The 21,565-nt window shown below is 38.2% G+C and overlaps 1 protein-coding gene across 2 annotated transcripts in view; it reads right to left on the bottom strand.

The window, feature by feature from the left end:
* The window catches only part of ccser1 (coiled-coil serine-rich protein 1), a 141,539-nt gene that overhangs the window by 55,766 nt on the left and 64,208 nt on the right, over nt 1-21,565 (bottom strand). For both annotated transcript variants that reach the window (XM_068309925.1, XM_068309926.1), the window contains 3 exons: nt 20,262-20,339; nt 9,105-9,182; nt 4,090-4,170 (listed from right to left, as the gene is read on the bottom strand). In XM_068309925.1, coding sequence (XP_068166026.1) covers nt 4,090-4,170; nt 9,105-9,182; nt 20,262-20,339 — 237 coding nt within the window. The remainder of the gene's footprint in view (nt 1-4,089; nt 4,171-9,104; nt 9,183-20,261; nt 20,340-21,565) is intronic.

The raw sequence follows: 21,565 nt of genomic DNA, 5'->3' as shown, positions 1-21,565 counted from the left end.
TCATTTATTGTGTAATAATCTAATCGTAACATGTATTTGTTACGTGTTTTGATGCATGTATATGCTTTATAAAACATTTATGTCGGAATTTTTGTGGGCTTGGAACAGATTAGAGCATTTGCATGGAAAACGCGTCTCTACTTACGTAATTTCTACTTACGTAATTTCTTCCGGAACCAGTTAATTTCGTAAGTAGAGGTACCACTGTATAAAGAGGCGCAGTCTAAATGACGGAGTTTATTTCTGTACATTAACCGGACACACGGCGCACATTATTGTTCGGTGCATGCTTGCCAATGGAAGCAAAAAAGGTGACTGTGGCTGAACTGTGTTGTACTACATATTTAAATTTCAAAAAATACACCGACAGTATTTTTTAAATATGTTTTTCTTTATTTTTTGATAAATCTGTGCTTAATCCTTCGAAGCCCTCATCTTCGGTCTGCATTGAATAGCTCGGCAATGTCACTATCGCTCACCATCACGTTTCCGCGTGGCTGTCCGGTAATGATGCCGGCTTGTGCGAAACATCGGACAAAAGTCGAAGCAGACACGTTAGTCCAGGCATCTGCAATCCACGCACATATTGTGGGGGTGGGGGTGTAACTCGCTCGGCACTGCCTCCAGTCCTGGTAAACATGTGTTCACCGTCTCTCATCCATCACTCCACAATGCATGCAGCTTAACTTTAAAGGCTCTGTTTACACCGATGCCCAGCGTTTGGAGCTCTTTCGTTAATCCTCCCAGGATGATGGCAAGCTCCGAATTCAGCCGCTTGACATGGTGTTTTAAAGAAGCGCTGGTATGGGCATGCATGGAGTCACAGATCAAGACAGATGGCAAACCGTGAAAAAAGCCACCCGGTCCTTTACGTGAATCGGAACAACCGGAACTGATAGCTTGGAGTTTACATGTTGCGTCGTAAGCGTGTCTCTTCGCTGGCACGATTGCCGGGGGTCTTTAGCCAAACAAATGTGGTTAACAGCACACCTGCGGTACAGTACCGGCAAACACACTACTGTATACCGGTACCTACCAGAAGTGTGCTGGACGTAGCCTCACGCCATGTTCTCTAATTGGTCTATCGCTGCCGGCGTACATAGTGACGTAATACGTCCTATGTCGGCAGACAATGGTCGATCAGGCGGAGCACTGACTAAAATCACACAAAACCATTTTTACAGATTTTGGAACTCAGTGTACACATAAGGCGATTAATGTTAAAAGGCGCAGCGTTGATTTTTGAGCAATTTTAAGGCTTTTAAGCGCGTCTTATGGTGTGCAAAATACGGCACCTACATATTTATATTTACAAGGAAAGTTATTAACCGGTTCAGAAACTTTATTTTCTTGTTCTAACCGGTTCAGGAAATTTAGTTTATGCGTGGAACCCAAAACTGGAAACGTTATAATTCCGTTTCTGTTCGGAATGAACCGATTGGCAATAAATTCTGGTTCAAAGCTCTGAGTAAATCAGGATGTCAAAAACATAGTTCATTGTTTTTTTGTTCTTTTGCCTACACAACATCTGAACAATGAACAATTGACTATATACAGTAGCTTAGCTTTATGCATGCTGTAGTGTGCAGATTCTGAATGTGAAGATTACACTGAGACGTCACACAAAAACACAACACTGACTGTATAATAAAGTCTATGCGAACTTATTAGACTAAATTTAATTTGACACCTTTAACACGTTCTCAATGGTACAGCAGGCAGTGGAGCGGGTCGTCCAATGTTTCAAGATCGGCAGTTTGATTCCCGCTCCCACCCAAAAAAATAAAACACGCAGAGTGTGAGCTGGCAGTGGGAGGGGTCAGCTCACCTCCGGAGCACTGCCGAGTCACCCTTGAGCAAGGTCCCCCTTGCAAGCTGCTCATTCGGGGTGCACCAAAGACGGAGCTGCCCGTCACTCTGTCTCCCATTGTACATATTGCGTGCCTGCAGGCCCCTTGTATGTGTGTGGTTGTTTCAGGGGCTTGTACACACATTTATGCATGTCTCAATATACTAACAAAAATAACACCATGAGTGAAAAAATAATTTCCTACGGGATCAATAAAGAGCATTTCTTTCTTTCTTCTTCTTCTCTTCTGTCTGTCTCAGGCCAGAATCGCTGGCTGCTTCACAAAATAAACTCAAAACTATCACATCTTCATAGGAAAATTACACAGTCATGAAATAAATTTATGCACTAGGACATGCTACTCATACATCCCCACACATGTATCAATGTTAGTCAGTAATTACAAATAGCGCATAGGGAGATGCATCAAACATTGCACATGTATTTTTATGTGTGTCGGAATAAGAAACCATCTTAAAGGTACAAAAAAATAGAGTAAAACATTTTCCCTTCAAATGTATTCATAACCAAAATATCTATTGTGTTACTAAATTTTTATTACATATTCTGTAAGACAAAGATTGTCTGTTTGGTAGCCGCACATTTCCTTTGCAACATCTTGCATGTATAATGTAGAGGCTGATCCATTTATCTTACTGACTCTTTATTGCCACCTGAGAGAGTCATATGTGCTCCATCTGTGGTTTCTAATTAGAATAGTACATTGTTAAAGCATGGATACACTCACCAGATCCACCGTCAACATCTTAATCCAATCCAATGTCACCCTTGCTGCATTATAACCAACAACCCACCATTAAGCTTCAATAGTTATTCAATATTTGCTATTTTCCAACAAGTTTATGCAGTAAAAGTCCATTTAAATTTAAAAGTAATGACATTTTACTTAACCCAATAAAAACTTTGAAGACAATAACTGTCTCTCTTCTCTTTTTATCTCTAAGTCATAGAAAACATCCTTTAATCTTCGAACCTCTGGCAACAGAGTTGTGGCTGAAATGAACAATGACACATGGGGAACCAGAATCATATCTGTTCATTTCACTCTGCTCATTTATTTTTATAGATGCAGTACTGTATATGACCCTACTCAGGATTCTCTGCTTCTTTACTTAACTGTCATCATTATAACTATACTGTTATGGAACAAGCGCTAAATGAAGAACAGTGAAGCTCATATAGGAATTTATTCAGATGGGTAAAATATTAAGTCAACATCCTCATATTAGCATTTTACAGTTGAAAAAGAAAGTAAAATGATATAAAATAGATGTAGCAAACAAACTTAAAATCAGCAGCAGTATAAAAGTTGTTCTGCGTTTTGTGACATTAAAATCAACAGAGGTTGAGTTTTGTTTCGGTGCAAATATATATATATATGTATGTATGTGTATATATATATATATATATATATATATATATATAAATGGTATATATATATATATATATATATATATATATATATATATATATATATATATATATATATATATATATATACACCATTTATTGTATAGGTAATGTCAAAGCTTATCTGTTTTCTATGTGTCTGTGTATGTATCACAGCCATTTGGCAGATCTTTCACCCTTCAGCAATGCTTCTTCCCAACATTGTACACAGCAGAATTAAAAAGTACAAAAGAATTCCCAGAGGAGACGAAGAAATGAAGAAAAAAAAAAAGTGTTTTACAAGAAACAAAGAAACAGACCCTAAACTATGCTCCTGTTTCATAAGAGGAAGCCATTTTTAGACAACCATCCATTAAGTCTGCTATGTTCCCATAATGTCAGTTCCTAGAGAAGCCAAAGAGGCCGTGTCAGCGGAGGATGTTAGGCAGGTAGGATGCAGCACGGCAGTCTCCCTTTGCACTGTGGGAATTCAGGGAGGGGGGAGCAGGTAGTGGACTATAATTTGAATGTCACTGCAGTACAACGTCTTTAGAGAGAGTAAGATGGATTAGACTAGGGCATCAGCTCAATGTGAAAAGATGTTCTTAAAAGTTAGGAAAGAAAACAACGAAGAGCCAATGGACGCAAGAAGTGACTCAGCATAAAATGCATGACCAAAAAATGTACAATAAAGACAATACAGAGGGGCTTTAGTTAGTAATATTTAATTTTAAAGATTCATATTTTCAGTATCAGAAGTGCAGAATGTTATATTTGTGTCACACAGAGCATGACAGAAAGTAAATGTGTGCGTTCTGTCTGCGTCTCACCTCTGGTCCCATATGTTCTGTCTGTGTTGTGCGGTCAGTCATTTGGCAGTCTTTCATCTTCAGGCGAGCTTTGGCACTGTCCTGCATACAAAACAAACACACACCCTTCAGCCATGTCCAAAATCTCATAAAGAACATGAAATACGAATAAACCAGAACAAATAAATGCTCTCCCGGGAGACATGTGCGGTGTTTCTGCTAACAACGCTTAGTATAGTGGGTTTCCACTTTAAACAACCTCAATAAACACAAATCCCCAGCTCTCCTTCACTTTTTCACCAGGACCTCCAAGAGGTCATAAAACTGGGCTGAAATGCAGGAGAACTTTTCTACCGCCAAATACTGGAGAAGGAACACTCCTCATAGTGCACTAGTGGAGTAGAATTCATAAAAAAATGACAGCAAGTGCTGGTCAGCCTGCTAGAGAGGTCCTTCTAGGACATAATTAATAGGTTTCCTTTGGCAGATTTACAGACTGGGGTGTAGAGAGAAAAGTGCTGCCTCTGTCCTTCAAAAGACAGCAACTTTTCCTTGACCAAGAACCTGTCGACTTCTGTGTGATTATTTGAATAGGCTGGTTGCAAGTCCTCTGAATTAGAGGAACCCAGCACAATTTCCACCAGGAGCATTTTATGATGATGTCACTAATCATTCTGACATGCTCCCCCACTGCTGCTCATGGGTAGGGGAATAGAACAGGCTACAGTGCATGTGAGCCACGGAAAAAAATCATTAACCTTGATTAAAATAATCAGCCACACTAAGGCACAGTATCAGGATGGTTGAACAATGAGGACCAAAAAAAAGGAAAATTACAAAATAGCTCTAAACCTAAAAAGCTATACACTCCTGTTCAAGTCAAGCAGAAGTGAACTGACAGATTGAAATAAAAATCTGTTTTCATTAGTCATGCTCATGCCTACATGAAAGGCAGACTCTCTGCCGTTGGGTGTTGCAGTTGAAGTATGTGCTCCCACAAAATGCACAGCAAAGAGGCAAAACTCATAAAAAGTGACAGTTTGTGATGGCCAGCCAGCTAGCACATCTTTCTAGGAGATAATTAATAGGTTTTTACTGGCAGACTTACAGATGGAAGCCAAATGAGGAGAGCTTTGGGGATGAGTCCCCTTTCCTTCTCTTTAAGGTAGGCAAGATACCCCCAAAGTCTCTCACATAGACAAAAATGTACTTTTACACATTTACAGGCAAAACATACAAAATGTGGAATGGATTTTGAAGGAATGACCGAATTTATGTTTGCTCTAAGTGCAACTGGTGAAGATAAAAATTATGGGGCTGTGGCTATAATGATACATGACTCAACGAGATAATTTATCAATGCATACTGTAAAACTTTTTCTAAGCTATAAATATATGTAGATCCATGAAACAAAGTCATGTTTATCTGATATTTGTTCATGCGCAAATGAATGCCCTTAAAACAATGATGAAGCTGTGTGATGTCAGGTGAAATGACTACACAATTTAGGGGGGTAAAAAATAAGAAAAAAGTGGGGGTAATCACAGAAAAGAATGTAAAGGGTTTAAAAGAATGTGAAAGAGTCACAACGTTCATGGAAGAGGCCAATCAAACTGTATTCACTCTTGGAGACTTCATTCATTCATTCATTCATTTTCTTATCCGCTGCATCCGCTTGAGCCAGTCACAGTGAGCTGGAGCCTAACCCAGCTGGCATAGAGTGTGAGGCGAGGCCAACTCCGGGCGCGACGCCAGTGCACTGTGGAGCTACACAAAGACACACAAACACTGACACACACACTCACTCCTACAAGCAATTTGGGACCGGCCAATTAGCCTGAAGCGCATGTAAATTTTGGAGGTCGGAAGAAGCTGGAGAACCCGGAGAGAACCCACGCAGACATGGAGAGAACATGCAAACTCCGCACAGAGTGGGACTCAAACCCGGACCCGCCTTGTTGTGCGGCGACAGTGCTACCCACTGTGCCATCTTGCCGCCCCGGAGACTTCATGTGATATTCAATATCTGTGTTTTTATCAACAAATCCAAGATAAAAAAATAATATTAATTGATTCTTTAAGTATTGCTTGTGCAGCCCGATATAATATATCTCATTCTTCTGAGTAACAGACTTCTATTATGTTCCAAAAAGAATTAATAACACATCAATAAGCCATACAGTTGCAGAGACTGAAGTGTTCTTCCATTGCCATGATAACCAGTTTTATTTTTGTTGTACTCTCATGTAGACCATAATGTTATAAAAAACTAGTCCTCATTTGAGAATACGTTATAATAACCAAAAAAAAATCAATAAAGTAAAAAAAAACTTGCCTCCCTAGGAATCTTTTCATTCTTCTTACAAATGTAACTACATGGTTGTGCCCTGACAATAATAATGAATATAATAATAATATTAATATTAATATTAATAATAATAATAATAATAATAATAATAATAATAATAATAATAATAATGGATTGGATTTATATAGTGCTTTTGTAGACACTCAAAGCACCTCACATTAGTTCCATTATTCATTCTCTCCTCATTTATATTTGGTGACGGTCAACTACATATGGAGCTATAGCTGCCCTGGGGTAGATGACGGAAACGTGGCAGCCAATCCGCGAACGGCCACTCCGGCCACCACTGAAACACTGACACACCAGCGAATGTTCTCACTGGAGGCAAGGTGGGTTAAGTGTCTTGCCCAAGGACACAACGACAGATGTCTGGGGGAGCGGGATTCGAACTGCCAATTCTACCATCACTGGAGGACCTGCTCTACCACCTAAGCGACTGCTTCCCCCTGAATGAACAGTCTTGGAGCGTAGAATCACATGTAGATTGTCAAGGTCAGGAAGATAAGTAGATAAAGGTAGCATACAGTACAGCACACTACTCGCATCTGGATATCAGCAATTTCCTCAAAGACAGCAGGGTGAGATGAAGAAAACAGAATAGGACTAAGAACAGTAACAAACAAGGCAGTCAAAGTCTGAAACATCCTGCGACGTACCCTGACCTACTTCCAGAGTGGGTATTTGACCATAAATCAAACATACTGCATAGGTAGATCAAAGCACTAGCTTTGGCCCCTGGCCTTCTTCCTCCCCTTTCTATCTTTTCTGGTTCCTGAGCGCACAAAAGTTGAAATTTGTCCTTGACCTACTTTTCTCAAGGTCAAGGTCATCATCTCATTCATTTTGCCGCCCGAGTAATCTGCTTTTTGTTTCATCTTTTTTTCTGTCATGTTTGCGAAGATATTTGGTGGACATACAAAAGGATGGATGAACGAACGGTTGGACGAACAAACAGATGAACACATGATACTGACAATTACAATACATTACCGCTTTGAAGCAGGATGTAACAATGCGATTAACATGTTATTTATTGTGCATGTGTGAACGGCATTATACAGGAAATATACATGCATTTTAGGGAAAAATTTGTCAGATTATTGAATACAGATCCCTTTTAAAGAGTGTAGCACTTAAGGGAAAAACTCAAACTGTAAATAGTGGGTAAATCCAGACACAGTAGTGTTTTATAGAGGAGAAAGTGTGTATTTGGCTGTCTGGGTGGCCTTTTCAAGTCCTCAGGTATGACTGAGTATGAATACAAATTTACTTGGATTTGCTATTAACTCCACATTATGTGCACACAATGCTGAATATAGCCCACACAGACAGAGGATAGAGGATGATAGGTGCTGCTGATGGGGGGGGGGGGGGGGGGGCATGACACAAAGAAGAGCGGGTGTGAGATAAGGAACAAGTGAGAAAAATGAAACTGAAAAATGAGAGTGCCAGAACGCGATCAAACAAACAGATGCCAAATGAGAATCAAGTCAGTGGGTTGGACTGACATCTCTCACAAGTGTCATAAAGCTGGCACATTACCCTGCTAAGGCCTAGCTTAATGTCTGCATTACATTTCTTTGATAGAACATTACAGACTTGCAGATGACAAACAATATTGCCAAATGGAGCGTTTTTGCAGATTATCCAACAATTGAGACTTTGAGACAACACAATATTCTTTGAATGTAAAATCATATAATTCACAAGTATGATTTGGCTATTCAAAATATACAATCATGGAAATAACTCAATGCTTTTCATCTTTGTGTATCGGGGCAAATTTGTTAGAGCATTTTTTCCCTCTCTCGCTGGACTATAGTCCCAACAATTCTGCTAATATATTAATCAGGAAGCTTAAATTAACAAATATGAATAAAATGATATCCCTGGTGCCAAGTTGTGACATATTTGTAGTGATTTGTGGCTTAGTGCCACTAAGCCATTCAACATTCTTTTCTTCCTGTGTTTTCAATCCTATAAATTTGCCCTTTGCTATAAGAAGATCATCATGAGAGGAAAAACAAGAATTTGCTAATTTATTAGTAAGAGTTCATCTTTTACTTTTTGAAGAGGTTTTAAACTTTATATGGAAGTAACATTATTTTTTAATTCTTACATGTAAAATGAAAAAAACAATGTGCTTCAAAGGCCATTAGTCTGAAACTTATAAGCGTAAAATAAATACAGAATTTTAAAATAATTCAAAGATATTTCAATTATTAATTTAACATTTTAAAAAATAGAGCGCAAAAAAGAAACCGTGACAGAGATAAAATTAGAAGCACAAACCCCACATTTAATAAAGTTTAGTGTATGAATTGCTTCTCTCATTAGCTGCAAAGACGACAAAAAGATTTTGCTTTACTGGACTTGTTTTTAATTTTACAACATCCTGCACATCCTGTATAAATATGGTTAATCTTACTCCTTCATTTTTTTTTATACCAGAAGGTCAACAGGAGCAAATTCTGAAAAATAAATAGCGTAACAAAATTATCACATCATGTTGTTCTCTCTCTTTGGCAGCTTGTTATTTTCTATTGTTTTCATGCTATCAGCATAATGTTGAGTGAGAGTTGGATAATCTAATTAAGACAGGGTGAGGTTTAGCTTTTGTTTGGCACTGCATTCATATTTTTACACAAACATTTTAGTAGACCTTACCAGTTCACTCTGCAGTCTGTGAATTATTTCATCCTTTTCTTTCAGTTGTTGTAGCAAGGCCTCTTCTCTGTTGGGGTCCTGAACAACAAAACAGACGGTGTGTTACACATTACACAGGGCACTGTGGAAAACAGTAATTTATCCTTGAAGCCATAGTCCAACACACTGAGCTTTGAAGATGCAACAATAAAATATGTTTGTGGTTTTCTGGATGTTGTCCAGAAGGTTTATATGTATCTGCAAGTGTTTTATGTGCATTTATGATTCTTATTATTGTGTGTGAGTACAGTACAATAAAGTCACACTACTTCTTAGTGATGTTTTCTGTTGAGGAGCCCTACAGAATGTGACACTTGAACATTTGCTTGGCCAGGGAAACATCATTGTAGAGAAGACTGAGAGGAGCAACAAAGAAAAGGAAAGTGAATAACATTAAGAATAATATTACAAGGTATAATAACCGTAATATTAAAACAATAATAACGACATAAAAATGTCTTACAGTAAAATTTATTTGGTGTTGACAAACAATAATTTTGTTGTGATTTATTTGTTTATGGTTCTAATATAGAATAATTTGAAATGACAAAAGTCAGTGAAGTGAATGCACAAAGAAAACTTTTTATTGTGATTAACTACAAAGTCAGTCATCTTCAGACACTATCCAAACTATCAAATGACCAGGAGAACATAACAGCTCATTTCTGATCATCCAATATCGAGCTCAGCATAAAACATACCAGTTTTGATTTAAATATTCCACTTAATTGTGAAACACACAGGTAAGAATCATGCACAGAGACACAGAAGAAGAACGAGAGAAGAAAACTGAAGAAAAACAAGGAGCGAAAAAAACAGAGAAAAAGAAGTGATAAATTCTAAGAGAACAAAATGACAAACAGACCGACAGACGGAGGGTATTAACTCTTCAAGGACATAAAAGCACATGGAAAAAAAGGGGGGCCAAGATAACAGGAGGAAAGGGAGGGGGGTGAGAAAAGAGGGATAGAGGGAAGGAGAGGACAGCGAGGGCCTGAGGCAGAGCATGATGGGCTGAGACCATGGGGAGCCATCTAGCTAAAGGACTGAGAGGGAGTCAGACAGAGACCACAGGGAACCATATCGCCATAACAACCATCCTTTTAATGACCTCTCTGATGCCAACATAGACAGCTTCATTGCATCATCACACCAACAGTAATCAGAATAGTGAACATGAAACTTCAAGAGTTCAGAAACAGCTTAACAACAAAGTCACTCAAGAAACAATTTCAAAAGAATGTATAAGAAATCAGCTGCAGGAAAATTACTTTGTTCACTGAAAAGCAAAAACAATTCAAATAATTGAAAAAAAATGTACTTAATATGAAATGAAACATCTCACCCATAACCAGCTACAATGGGCTCCAGCAACACTCGCAACATCATCGTGAACCACAAAACCAGCTGTAGACGAAACAATTACGATTGTCTTGTCTACAAGAAAATGAATGGATGTCATTAAACATAGAGATTATCATTCATTCATTTTCTACTAGTATATCTTCATCCGCTGTCACGGGTCGTGGGGTGCTGGAGCCTATTGCAGCCAACTGGGAGCATGAGGCAGGGGACACTACGGGCAATACTACTTCAAAAACATTCAGGTTAAGGTCCATACAATCTTCAACCTCATCAGGGCACCCAAACAGTATTAAATATACAGTACCTGTTCTGAGGTGCCACACTTGAAAGTGGAGTAAAATTACTATTCTACTCCTAGAATAGGAGGCCTAGAGGAAGACCAAAGAGGAGGTTTATGGATGTAGTGAAAGAGGATATGAAGGTAGTTGGTGTGAGAGAAGAGGATGGAGAAGACAGGGTTGGATGGAGGCAACTGATTCGCTGTGGCGACCCCTGAAGGGAAATGCCGAAAGGAGAAGAAGAACAAGAAGCAGTGGTTATTGCTACCACATGCACATATAAAGAGCACAGATATTACTAACATGAGATTTGGATGGAGCTGAAAAAACAACAACATGCAGAGATTAGTCAGCCTCTAAAATTAATCTCATCAGTCCTATTCTCACTTCGGTCCTATTCTCGTCTGAATAGGACCAAAGTTTGTTCCAAATGAGCTACAAAAACAATGTGTGTCAGTTTCTGTCGCCTGTATGTGTGTGTGTGCGTGTGCATGTGCGTGTGTGTGTGTGTGTGTGTGTGTGTGTGTGTGTGTGCATGCGCATGTCAGCAGTAGTCTTTTGAATGTACAGAACAGGCTTATGACAAAAACCATGTTGACTTTATTGAGAATGGATTGTGCAGGTCAGACGAGAGCTTGAGAGTATAATCCTTCTATGAGAAATAATGAAAGGTAATTAAAAAGACGGGGAGGGGATATGCTTCAGCTCAGCTACGCAACGCTCTATGAGAAGGGAAAGGATATACTCACTTGAACCAAGTGTATGGCCGACAAAAAAAGTGAAGGTATCTAAGTTTGTCATTTCGAAAAAAATTCGTTTGCCAAGTTGCTTCATCTCTTACAAAGTGGAAAACATTAACCCTGAAAGCAGTTTAACTAACATTATTGTTGAAAGAAGCACAACAGTGTGTATTTGGTCATCCATTAGGTGGCATTCCACCAATTTTTCAAGTCTGAATTGAATGGAAAAGGCTGTGGAGGAAAAGTGGGGTATTCAAATTTATTTCTAATGCGATTGGCATGGCCTCAGAGGGGATAAATCTGATGAAAGCTCTTGGAGTGCATCTGCTTTATGTGATTTTGTATAGAAGTTGAGGTCACTCAGTCTAAAATCAGCTGCAAGTTGAGAGGCTATGGAAATGAATTGAAATTGGACTGGTTATTATTTACTTTTTTTTTTAAATAAGAAGAAAACGTTTTTCAGAGAAAATTTTGTTTTTATTATTTGTACACCATTTTCCTTCAATTTAGCAAATTGAAAACTGTACTTGGTAAAGTGGTGTGAGGAATAACAACATAATGAAAATCATTGTTCTTGTTATCAATGCGTTACCAATTTAGACAAGTAAGACTTTTAACTAAGACACTAAAGACACTTAAGTGTCACCTTGGTCATATACAGTACAAGGAGTATGGATGGACGGATAGACAGACAAACAGACGGACAGACAGACAGATAAAATATGCTATTTAAACCTCTTAATCCCAAAGGGAGGCAGTTCCAGAGTTTTTAGCTTCTGTATCAAAAGCGCAATCACATTTAGTTTAATGTAGCCTAACGAACAGCAAGAACTGTTGATTAGAAGCTCTAAAAGGAAACACTTTCTATCGGTACTATACACCCTGTAGTGTTTACACAGAGTTCCAAATGCTATGATGTCAAACCAGATGTCAAAAACAGCCTGGTGAAAGGCTGCAATAGCAGAATTAGAACCCTTCCTTCTCTGTATCATCAGATGGGTTAAAGAACAAAAAAACCCTCTAAAACCTAAATAATTACTATAATTAAAAAAAAACTTTTAAAAAATAGGGGTGAATAATCATGATTGAAAGGTGAGTCCCATTCCCAAATATGTCAGATACTGAGGCTCAGTTGTCAATCATTACTGTGCAGATTCTAGCTCCAATCTGAGTGGAGAATGTAGGCTGCTCAACTGAAAACAAAAGTCAAGTTATGAAAGTTTAAATCTGACACACCATTGTGTGCTGTGATTATATGTGATTTCATGTGACTGCTTGGGAAAACTGCAGTAAAGCACCTAACTCTAATAAGTCTCCTGAAAGACACACACACACACAAACATGAGCCAAATTTAAATTTCCAATAGTTACTATGGAAGATTTGTCCGAGTCTGTCTCTACTTGCTACTTTCTATCTGCGTTTATTTACTGCTTTATCGAGTTTACGTCTGCCTAACTTAATGGCATGTGATTTATGCAAACTGACAGTGGAAGGTGAGAGAAACAGCACAAATGTAAAAAAAAAAAAAAAATAAGACAAGAGGTGATAAAAAGTGTGCAATTTGCACACACAAATGCGTTATCATACCTTTTTGAAAGCATAATAAAAATCTTGACCTTTTAAAAGGTGAATTAAAGGAGCATTCAGTAGAATCTGCCTAAATTTTTTACATGTATTATCCTCGTAAGTATCCATGATTCCGAAATTTTAAAGAGGAAAAGAAAAGAGTGCCTGGACATAAGCATTAGGAGCTGTAATGATCTAGGCATTATGCATAAATTGAACACCATGTTGTGTCTGATGATGACCAATAATTAGTCAGTAAAGCTGACAACAGCTAGACAGCCTGTCACACAAATTCTGTAATATTCAAGTTTGTTTGTTTAAAAAAGAAAAGTGACACGGGCCTCAAAGTAGCACTGAGCTGTCATGAAGAAATATCACTTGGACACATTAAGTACAGCACAAGCAGTTATAAAAATCAATGCTGTTGCAAAAACATCAAATATAAGAAGACCAGATCCTGGTTGCACCAGCCATTACCTAAAGCTTGTATCTGAAAGACAAAACTGCCAGATTCCAGATATAATACTTTGATTTCTGAAGTAGGATTAATTTTCTGAGTGTTCTGCTTGGATTACAAATCTTTTGAAACTAAAAACCACATCTGACTAATCTTTATAAGCTGCCCAGGTCTATTCATATTGGCAGACAAAGCATGTCTCCTGAGATAATTCCAGCATGGAAGTATGGATATTCATGATAAATAGCAAAACGATTATGGGTAAGATGTACTATTTAGCTATTTTTTGACTATTTCTGGTGTCAGTGCTCTTCCAACTGACTATGTTGTCCTGTAGTCAGCATGTGTTCCAGATTATTATTTATGAAAAAGAATCATTCATTTTGTATATATCAATGACTACATAATATGAAAATGGATTGTTGTTGCTTTTTAAATATTTGTAGCAAAGCTTTTGACACAAAAAAATTGACCAATAAAAATGCAGCAGCAGATTATTCGTCGCGCAATGGCATCAGATTAAAGTGACTTTTAGCATCTTGGTATAATTAATTTTTGAGATGTCATCCTTGTTTAATTAATTTTTTGACACCAATGCTGCATATTCAAATTTCATTATGAAGGGTTTCCATTTTACCTCAATGACTCACATCTCAAAAACATGGCTATGAAGGAACTGGAATTTACTAGAAAAAATGGAATTCAGGACAGAACAATCTGAAAATCCTTAATCACCTGTTTCACACACTATTGTACTGTATTGTTTTTGTCAGTATGTGTGAAATTTGGCCATCCTTGTTAGTTCTTGGAGAAAAGGTTATCTGGAATGAAAGAGAAAAAAAACAAAAATGGAGGGAGAGAGAAGGACAGATGAGATGTGATGGGCAGTCTGTTTGGTGCTGTTGGTATTTCTACTTTCTAATGCCAATTTCCCCTTGTTTGTACATGTCTGTAAACATTTATGTAAATTTGTGATATTTAGTTACCAGGATTATTTTAACATATCTATAAAACATGTATCTTTATATGGTTTTCATGGAATCTTTTAACTATGTCGCTTTGTTGCCTAACTATATATTTGCAGACATACAGAATCCAAATCATTAAAAGAGGATTCTCTTGCCTGTTGAAACCAAAGGTTAATGTACACTAATGTTAATTAGAAACAAAAGTTGTTTTCCTTTATATTAGCAAAAGATCTGAACACATTTCTGGCACCACATCATGTTAAATTTTACTTATGTCTTCTAAAATACAGTACAACACTTCAACTGGGACACAATCTCGAGAAAATCATGTCACATGCACTGGGTCTAAATTAAACTAGGGCGCACTGTGACACTGCAGCCTCTCAAGTGGATACTGTAGATTATTTTTACACCCGCAGTCGTTTTCTGGAGTGCCAGGACAAATTCTCTTCTTCTTGCCCCTCCTTACAACCCTGTTTTTCTTCTCTACATTCATTCCCTCTACTTGTACTTTAAACTATCCCCTCCTTTTTCTCCTCTTATGTTCATCTCTTACTTCTATGCTGATTTTTAGTTTTATTAGTGACTAATCTCAATCTCATTGAATTCAATGCATTATTGAAATACCTATCAACTATACCTATCAACTCCAATGCCTTTCTCCCTCGTTCCCTCACACCTCAATCTCTCAATCCACATATGTCAAAGTCAAGGCCCGCGGGCGAGATCTGGCCCGTGACAAATTATTTATGGCCCGCCGGACGATTTTTAATTACTATTAGAACCGGCCCACAGGCTACATCTGCCCGCTGGTGTTTTGCACACACCAACACTACATTTCTCACAAAGCTATGGTAGCGGACGTCACTGCAGCGCAGCAAGCGGGCTTTGGCTTCATTGTTGATCAGCAGTCAGAGCAGAGGTTGAATTTAGTTACCTCATCAAAAATAAGGTGGATGCTGAGAGCAGAGGTTTTCAAGCCACTTGGGAGGTAGTATATATGTTTACAGAGGTGAAAGGGAAACCTGTGTGTCTTCTGTGTGGAGAAAGTATTGCAGTAATGAAGGAATGTAACCTAAGAAGGCACTATCAAAACTCAAAGAAACACACAGAGAAAGACAGGAATATGGACACGGAACAAAGGCTACAGAAGGTGCAGGAATTAAAACGAAGTCCCGGCAGGCTCTGTTCACAAAAGCCAAATCACATAGCGAGGCTGCTGACAAGGCTAGTTTTACTGTGGCAGAAGAGGTCGCAAAATCAGCCAAGCCATTTACAGAGGGAGAGTTTATCAGAAACTGTATGTTTAAAGTTTGTGACGCAGTGTGCCCAGACAAGAGGCAACTATTTTCAAACGTGAGCCGGAGCAGGAACACCATTGCTGAACATGTAGACCAGCTTTCCACCAATCTAAAAGAGCAGCTTGTGGGAAAGGGAAAATATTTCATTGCATATTCTCTTGCTGTGGATGAGAGCACAGACACATCAAATATTGGCCAGCTGTTAATTTTCGTCCATGGAGTAGACTCCAGCCTGAGCATAACAGAAGAGTTTTTGATGCTACGTCCTATGCATGGCACAACTACAGTACAAGATCTGTGTGAAGAGGTATACAGATGTGTAAATGAGATGGGGCTGCCTTGAGAAACACTCGTGGGATTGACAACAGACAGAGTGCCCGCAATGTGTGGGCACAGGAGTGGATTGGTGGCAAGGATGCGTGAGAGGATGCGGGAGGAAAACGTCACAGGTGAGCTTAAAGCTTATCACTGCATCATATACCTGGAGTCATTGTGTGGCAAAGCCGTGAAAATGGAACACGTAATGAGCACCATAAAAGGAGCAGTTAACATCACCAGACCCAAAGGTTTAAATCACCGCCAGTTCAAGGAATTTCTGGGTGAGTTAGATACTGAGTACGGTGACTTGCCGTATCACACAGAGATGCGATGGCTAAGCCAGGGAAAGGTGCTGCAAAGACATTGAGGAGATCTGTCTGTTCATGGAAAGCAAAGGGAACAACACAACAGAGCTCCGGGATGAAACATTCCTCTGTGAAATGGTATTTTTGTGCGACATCTCAAACCATCTGAACGTGTTGAACCTGCAGATGCAGGGATGGGGGTGTGTCATCACTGATATGTACAATACAGTGAAGATACTTAAAACCAAGCTGAGTCTGTGGGAGTTGCAGATGCAGAAAGGAAACTTGAGCCACTTCCCAGCTGCCAGACCATGAAAGAGAAGCTCTTTACCTCTGTGTGCCAGAGTGCACAGTTTGCTGATAAACTAAACATACTTTCCACCAACTTCCAGCGCCGATTTGCTGACTTCAAAGCCCAAAAAAGGAAGTTTCAACTGCTTAGAAATCCTTTTGCAGTTGACGTGGAAAGCGTACCACCAAACCTGCAAATGGAGTTGATTGAGCTCCTGTGCAATGACACACTGAAGGAAAAATATGAGAGACTAGGTGCTGCTGAGTTTGCATATTTCATCCAAAACGCAATGCCCCAGCTGCACATCCAAGCAGCTTAGATGCTCTCTTTGTTTGGCAGTACATATCTGTGCGAACAATTGTTCTCTATAATGAAGCTAAACAAAAGATCACACAGGAGCCGTCTGACTCATAAACACCTGCACTCAATCCTGAGGATTTCCTCAGATCAGAGCCTGACCCTGAACATAGATGAACTTGTAGGGAAAATGAGACATCATAAAATATCAGGGTCAGCATCTGACAAGTGAGCCTCACAGAGCAGTACGGTCAGGCGGCTCCTGTGTGATGTTTTATTTATTTTCAGTTTTAAATTCAGATAATTTTACATTTGTTTATACAAGACGTGATGTTTTTTTGGATTTTATTTATTTAAAACCAAGCTGAGTCTGCTTTCTTTCTACATTTGTTTCTACATTTGTTTCTACGTATATGACGTGTTGTCTTTTGTATTTTATTTTATTTTTTTATATTTATTTATTTAGATTTAGTTTTCAGTTGAATGGAATCAGGTAAAATTGCACAACGAGCCATTAAAAAGACTACAACTGATACGATTTATTTTTTAATGTTTTTATAATTTCACTACAGTGATTGGTAACATCACATTGAGCGGCAAAATAATGCATTTTCAGTTTATAATGCATGCAATTTCATTTATGCATTTATATTAAGGAACATATTTTGTTTTTGAAAGACATTTACAGTACTTTTTTGCTGTTTTCCCTTTACTGATAGAGCCATAGCACAATATTTCTTCATTACAGTAATTTGATCATTAAATAATATACATTGTGTTAGCTCTTGGTTCAATAGGCTTTTCATGTTTTTGGTTCAATAGGCTGTTCAATGTTCGTTTCAATATGTTTTAATAAACATTGAACCTGTCCGGCCCTTGGCTTGTAGCTGATTTGTTGTTTTTTTGGCCTTTTTTGACTTTGGCATCCCTGTCTCAATCTATCTTTCAGTCAAGTAGAACAATATCCTATTATCAACATTGTCGTAATTTCCTCATATTCAGCTTCTTCTCATGCAATATGCCCTCTCCATCTTCATGTTTTTTCTTTTCTTTGCCTCGAGCTCTATCAAAAGGTTAGCCTTTACCTCCCACCTCCTTCTTTCTCTTCTAAATATATACACAGACTCACTTGTGTATTTCATCTACCTGTTTCTAACTTATGAATAAATTCAACTCTTATTGCTTTGTATCTGCTCTTTCTATAAATGTCAGTGTCGCGGTCACAAGATGCTTTTGTTTGAATGCCACACTCCTGGTCAGTTAAGGAGAGGATAATTAGGATAACCTGGTAATAAGTAATTCATTTGATCCACTTTCAGGATTGCTAGTGATTGTGTATCTAGATCTATACATCAATACACACACACACACACACACACACACACACACACACAGTATATTAATGATCTAATAATCTAATACAGGGGCGACACCGTGGTTCCGCACAACAAGGCGGTTCCGGGTTCGAGTTCCGATCTCTGTGCAGTTTACATAATCTCCCCGTGTCTGTATGGGTTCTCTCCGGGTTGTCCGGCTTCCTCCCACCTCCAAAACCATGCCATTCAGATTAATTGGCCATTCCAAATTGCCTGTAGTGTGTGAGTGTGAGCGTGCGTGATTGTCTGTCTCTGTGCACACTGGCGTCTCGCCCTGAGTTTACCCTGCCTCACACCCTAAGACAGCTGGGATAGGTTCTCATCTCAACAAAATTCTCAAAACTCATTCATAACCTCTTATTACAGTAAGATCCTTACCCTTGTTGTTCTATTTATTCATTAGTGTAGGATCTGTACACAGCAACACTGTGAGACTTATTCATAGACTGAGAAAATCTAATCTTTAGCTCTATCTATGTGACTGAATTATTTAATATTTTGTTTTTGTTTTGATATTAATTTGTTTACTGGTTACATGTAAAGCCTTTATATTTGGACTGTTCAATCAGAAACTTGACCTGATTTCTTTCCTCTCCATACTCCAGTCTCCCAGTTGTCCACCTTCTTGTCTGTCATTACTTCATGGGAGAGTTCAAGCCAGAACTGCAGTTTTCAAGCTGTGCACCTCCCTACATTTTTAATTTTTCCTTATCATCCAGCTGCAACCGACACTCCATGTAGGTCAATAAAGGGGGCATGCACTCAGTTTAAAAAAAGTCTCTCTCTTCTCTCTCTGTGTCAACGTGATTATTTTGTGATTTGACTTTTATGAATAAACGTCTCTCTCTTTCTCTCTCTATTTCTTTCTCTCTTTCTCTAACAGAAAATACCTATGTAGTCTTCTAAAAACATGTACATGCACAAACACAGTAAACAGCTATAAACTAAAAAAATGTTGGCACTATGTCAATACTGGATTGTGTTATCTTTAATTGGACAATATTGTAAGGAAAATGGGGGAGGGAAAAATATCAGACTCAGCTTTCAGTTCAGTAAAACACAGAATTTTATCCCTTCCACTTCTCTCCACTCTAACAGTCTAACAAGAACTCTGCTGCCCAACTAAATCCCAGAGAAAAGCTTGACAAAAGCCCTTCCTTGGTTAAACCTTGAATACAAACACATACACTGACATACATCAAAAGAGTCACACACACCTGCAGTGATTAAGAAATCTCATTTAGAGCTCACAGCTTTGATGAGCTAAGTTGACAGAGAGGTGCTAGGGCCTATCAACACCCCCATCTCATTCAGTATATCCCTACCTCTATGGCTTTTCATCACTGTTTCTTTCTCCATATAGGGTCACTTTAACTTTCCTAGAAGCTGGTGTGAAAAAAATAGATAATTATTCTGACAAACACTGATGAATGGACGTTGTATAGTTTAACATTTAACAATTGGGGAGTTGTAGTTTTAGCTTAACATTCCTTAAAGCAGGCAACCAGGCTACACAAAGTATGAAAAAGACAAACTTGGACCTGTAGATTGCTCTAAACAATGACTTACTGATCAGACAACCCATAACCTGTCATCACCTATAATGAATCCTGAAATGTTTTGAACTTCAATCTTTCAGCCCAATTCTAAAATTTGTCAGCAGATTTGGGGCTTGAACTTCCTTATTTGGAAGACTACCGAAAAACCTCTTGACAGATGGACATATTATTTAATCAAATCTAGTCCAAGTCACTCAATAAACACTTGGCAAACATTGTTTTTCTCTGAAACACAAACACAAATTCAGTATTGTGTATATTCATAAACATAAGCAACTCAAACTGGTCTGCTTACCTTAAATGACAGTGACTTTTCAGTGCAAGGGCTAATGGGTAGAGATTGGAGGCTGCTGGCAGGACTTGTTTCATTGCTCTGTAGATAAAAAAAGAGATAAACATAACAAACATAAAATACTCAGATCTCTGGACCATGGGTCTGTTTCAGTGAGGGAATAGAAGAGCTGATTACTGAAATAAAAATGACTGAGGGTCCTGGGCCCTGCAGCAGAAAGCAATTTCATGTTTACTAGTATTTAGGAATACAGATTTTAGTGAAGTATTACTATGACAACACAAAAAGACCTTCTTCATAACAGGCTAATAGGAGCAGTTAGTGATCAAATAAACCAAATGATCATTGAGTGAAGTGTGAGCCGCCCGAGGTAAAAGATTTGTATTTTAAGTTTCATGACAAACTACTAAATAGTTTTTGAGTCATTCCCATGAAGTCACATCTGAGAAAAATGCCACTGACATGATGATCCTAAATCCAATTTATTACAACAGAAATAATAAAAATCAATGCATAAATAGCAAAAGGTAGCATTTTGACATGCTTGAAAATTTTATAAAAATTATATCAAGATAAGGCTTGTGATAAACTGAATATAGCACAAGCTTCAGATAAGCTATTGAGTTGCAAAGAAGGACCTTACAAGACTCCATCTTTGTAACAACATTGAGACACTTTTTTTTTGTTAGTTTGTTCTTTGTTGCATTTGATGCTTGCTTATTCATTTAGATGCTAAGCAAGACAAAATATTAGATACCGACAACTAGTTCTGTGAATATTCACTCTTTTACAATCAGCTAAGCTCTTCATAGTCACAATTTTTACTGACTAACTGCTCTGAAATATTTCACCTAATTTCATGATATGAGTTGTAGCATATTTGGGTCATACAAGTATAAAAATAATATGCTTCAGAAAAGTGGTTTGAATAAATATAACTCCATGTTGTAACTTGTCTTTTTTTATGTAATCGGTTTTCTAAAACCAGCTGTGATCAGACACACGTCTAGTGGTCAGAGAGCAGTGGTCCAAACTCTTGCAAATTTAAATGAAAGGCAGTCACACATTGTTGTGTGAAATGGACGACCATAACTACAAAGTCTTCAAAATCCTAAAAAGAAATCTATTTAGGGTTAAACAAGTTATTGGTACACATTTCTGGCCAACAGTCAACATTTTAAAAGAAGCTCTGCGAAAAGCTTCAGGGACTAAATCTACACATAGTATTAACTTGATGGTTTATTGGCTGACCTTTTGAAGAAGCTTACCATCAGGTTTACAGCTGTTCTGTGGCAATATGCTACCTA

This window comes from Antennarius striatus, chromosome 3 (assembly GCF_040054535.1).
Source record: "Antennarius striatus isolate MH-2024 chromosome 3, ASM4005453v1, whole genome shotgun sequence".
NCBI lineage: Eukaryota > Metazoa > Chordata > Actinopteri > Lophiiformes > Antennariidae > Antennarius > Antennarius striatus.
The sequence above is the reverse complement of the archived record's forward strand: the minus strand, read 5'-3'. Positions and strand labels throughout refer to the sequence as shown.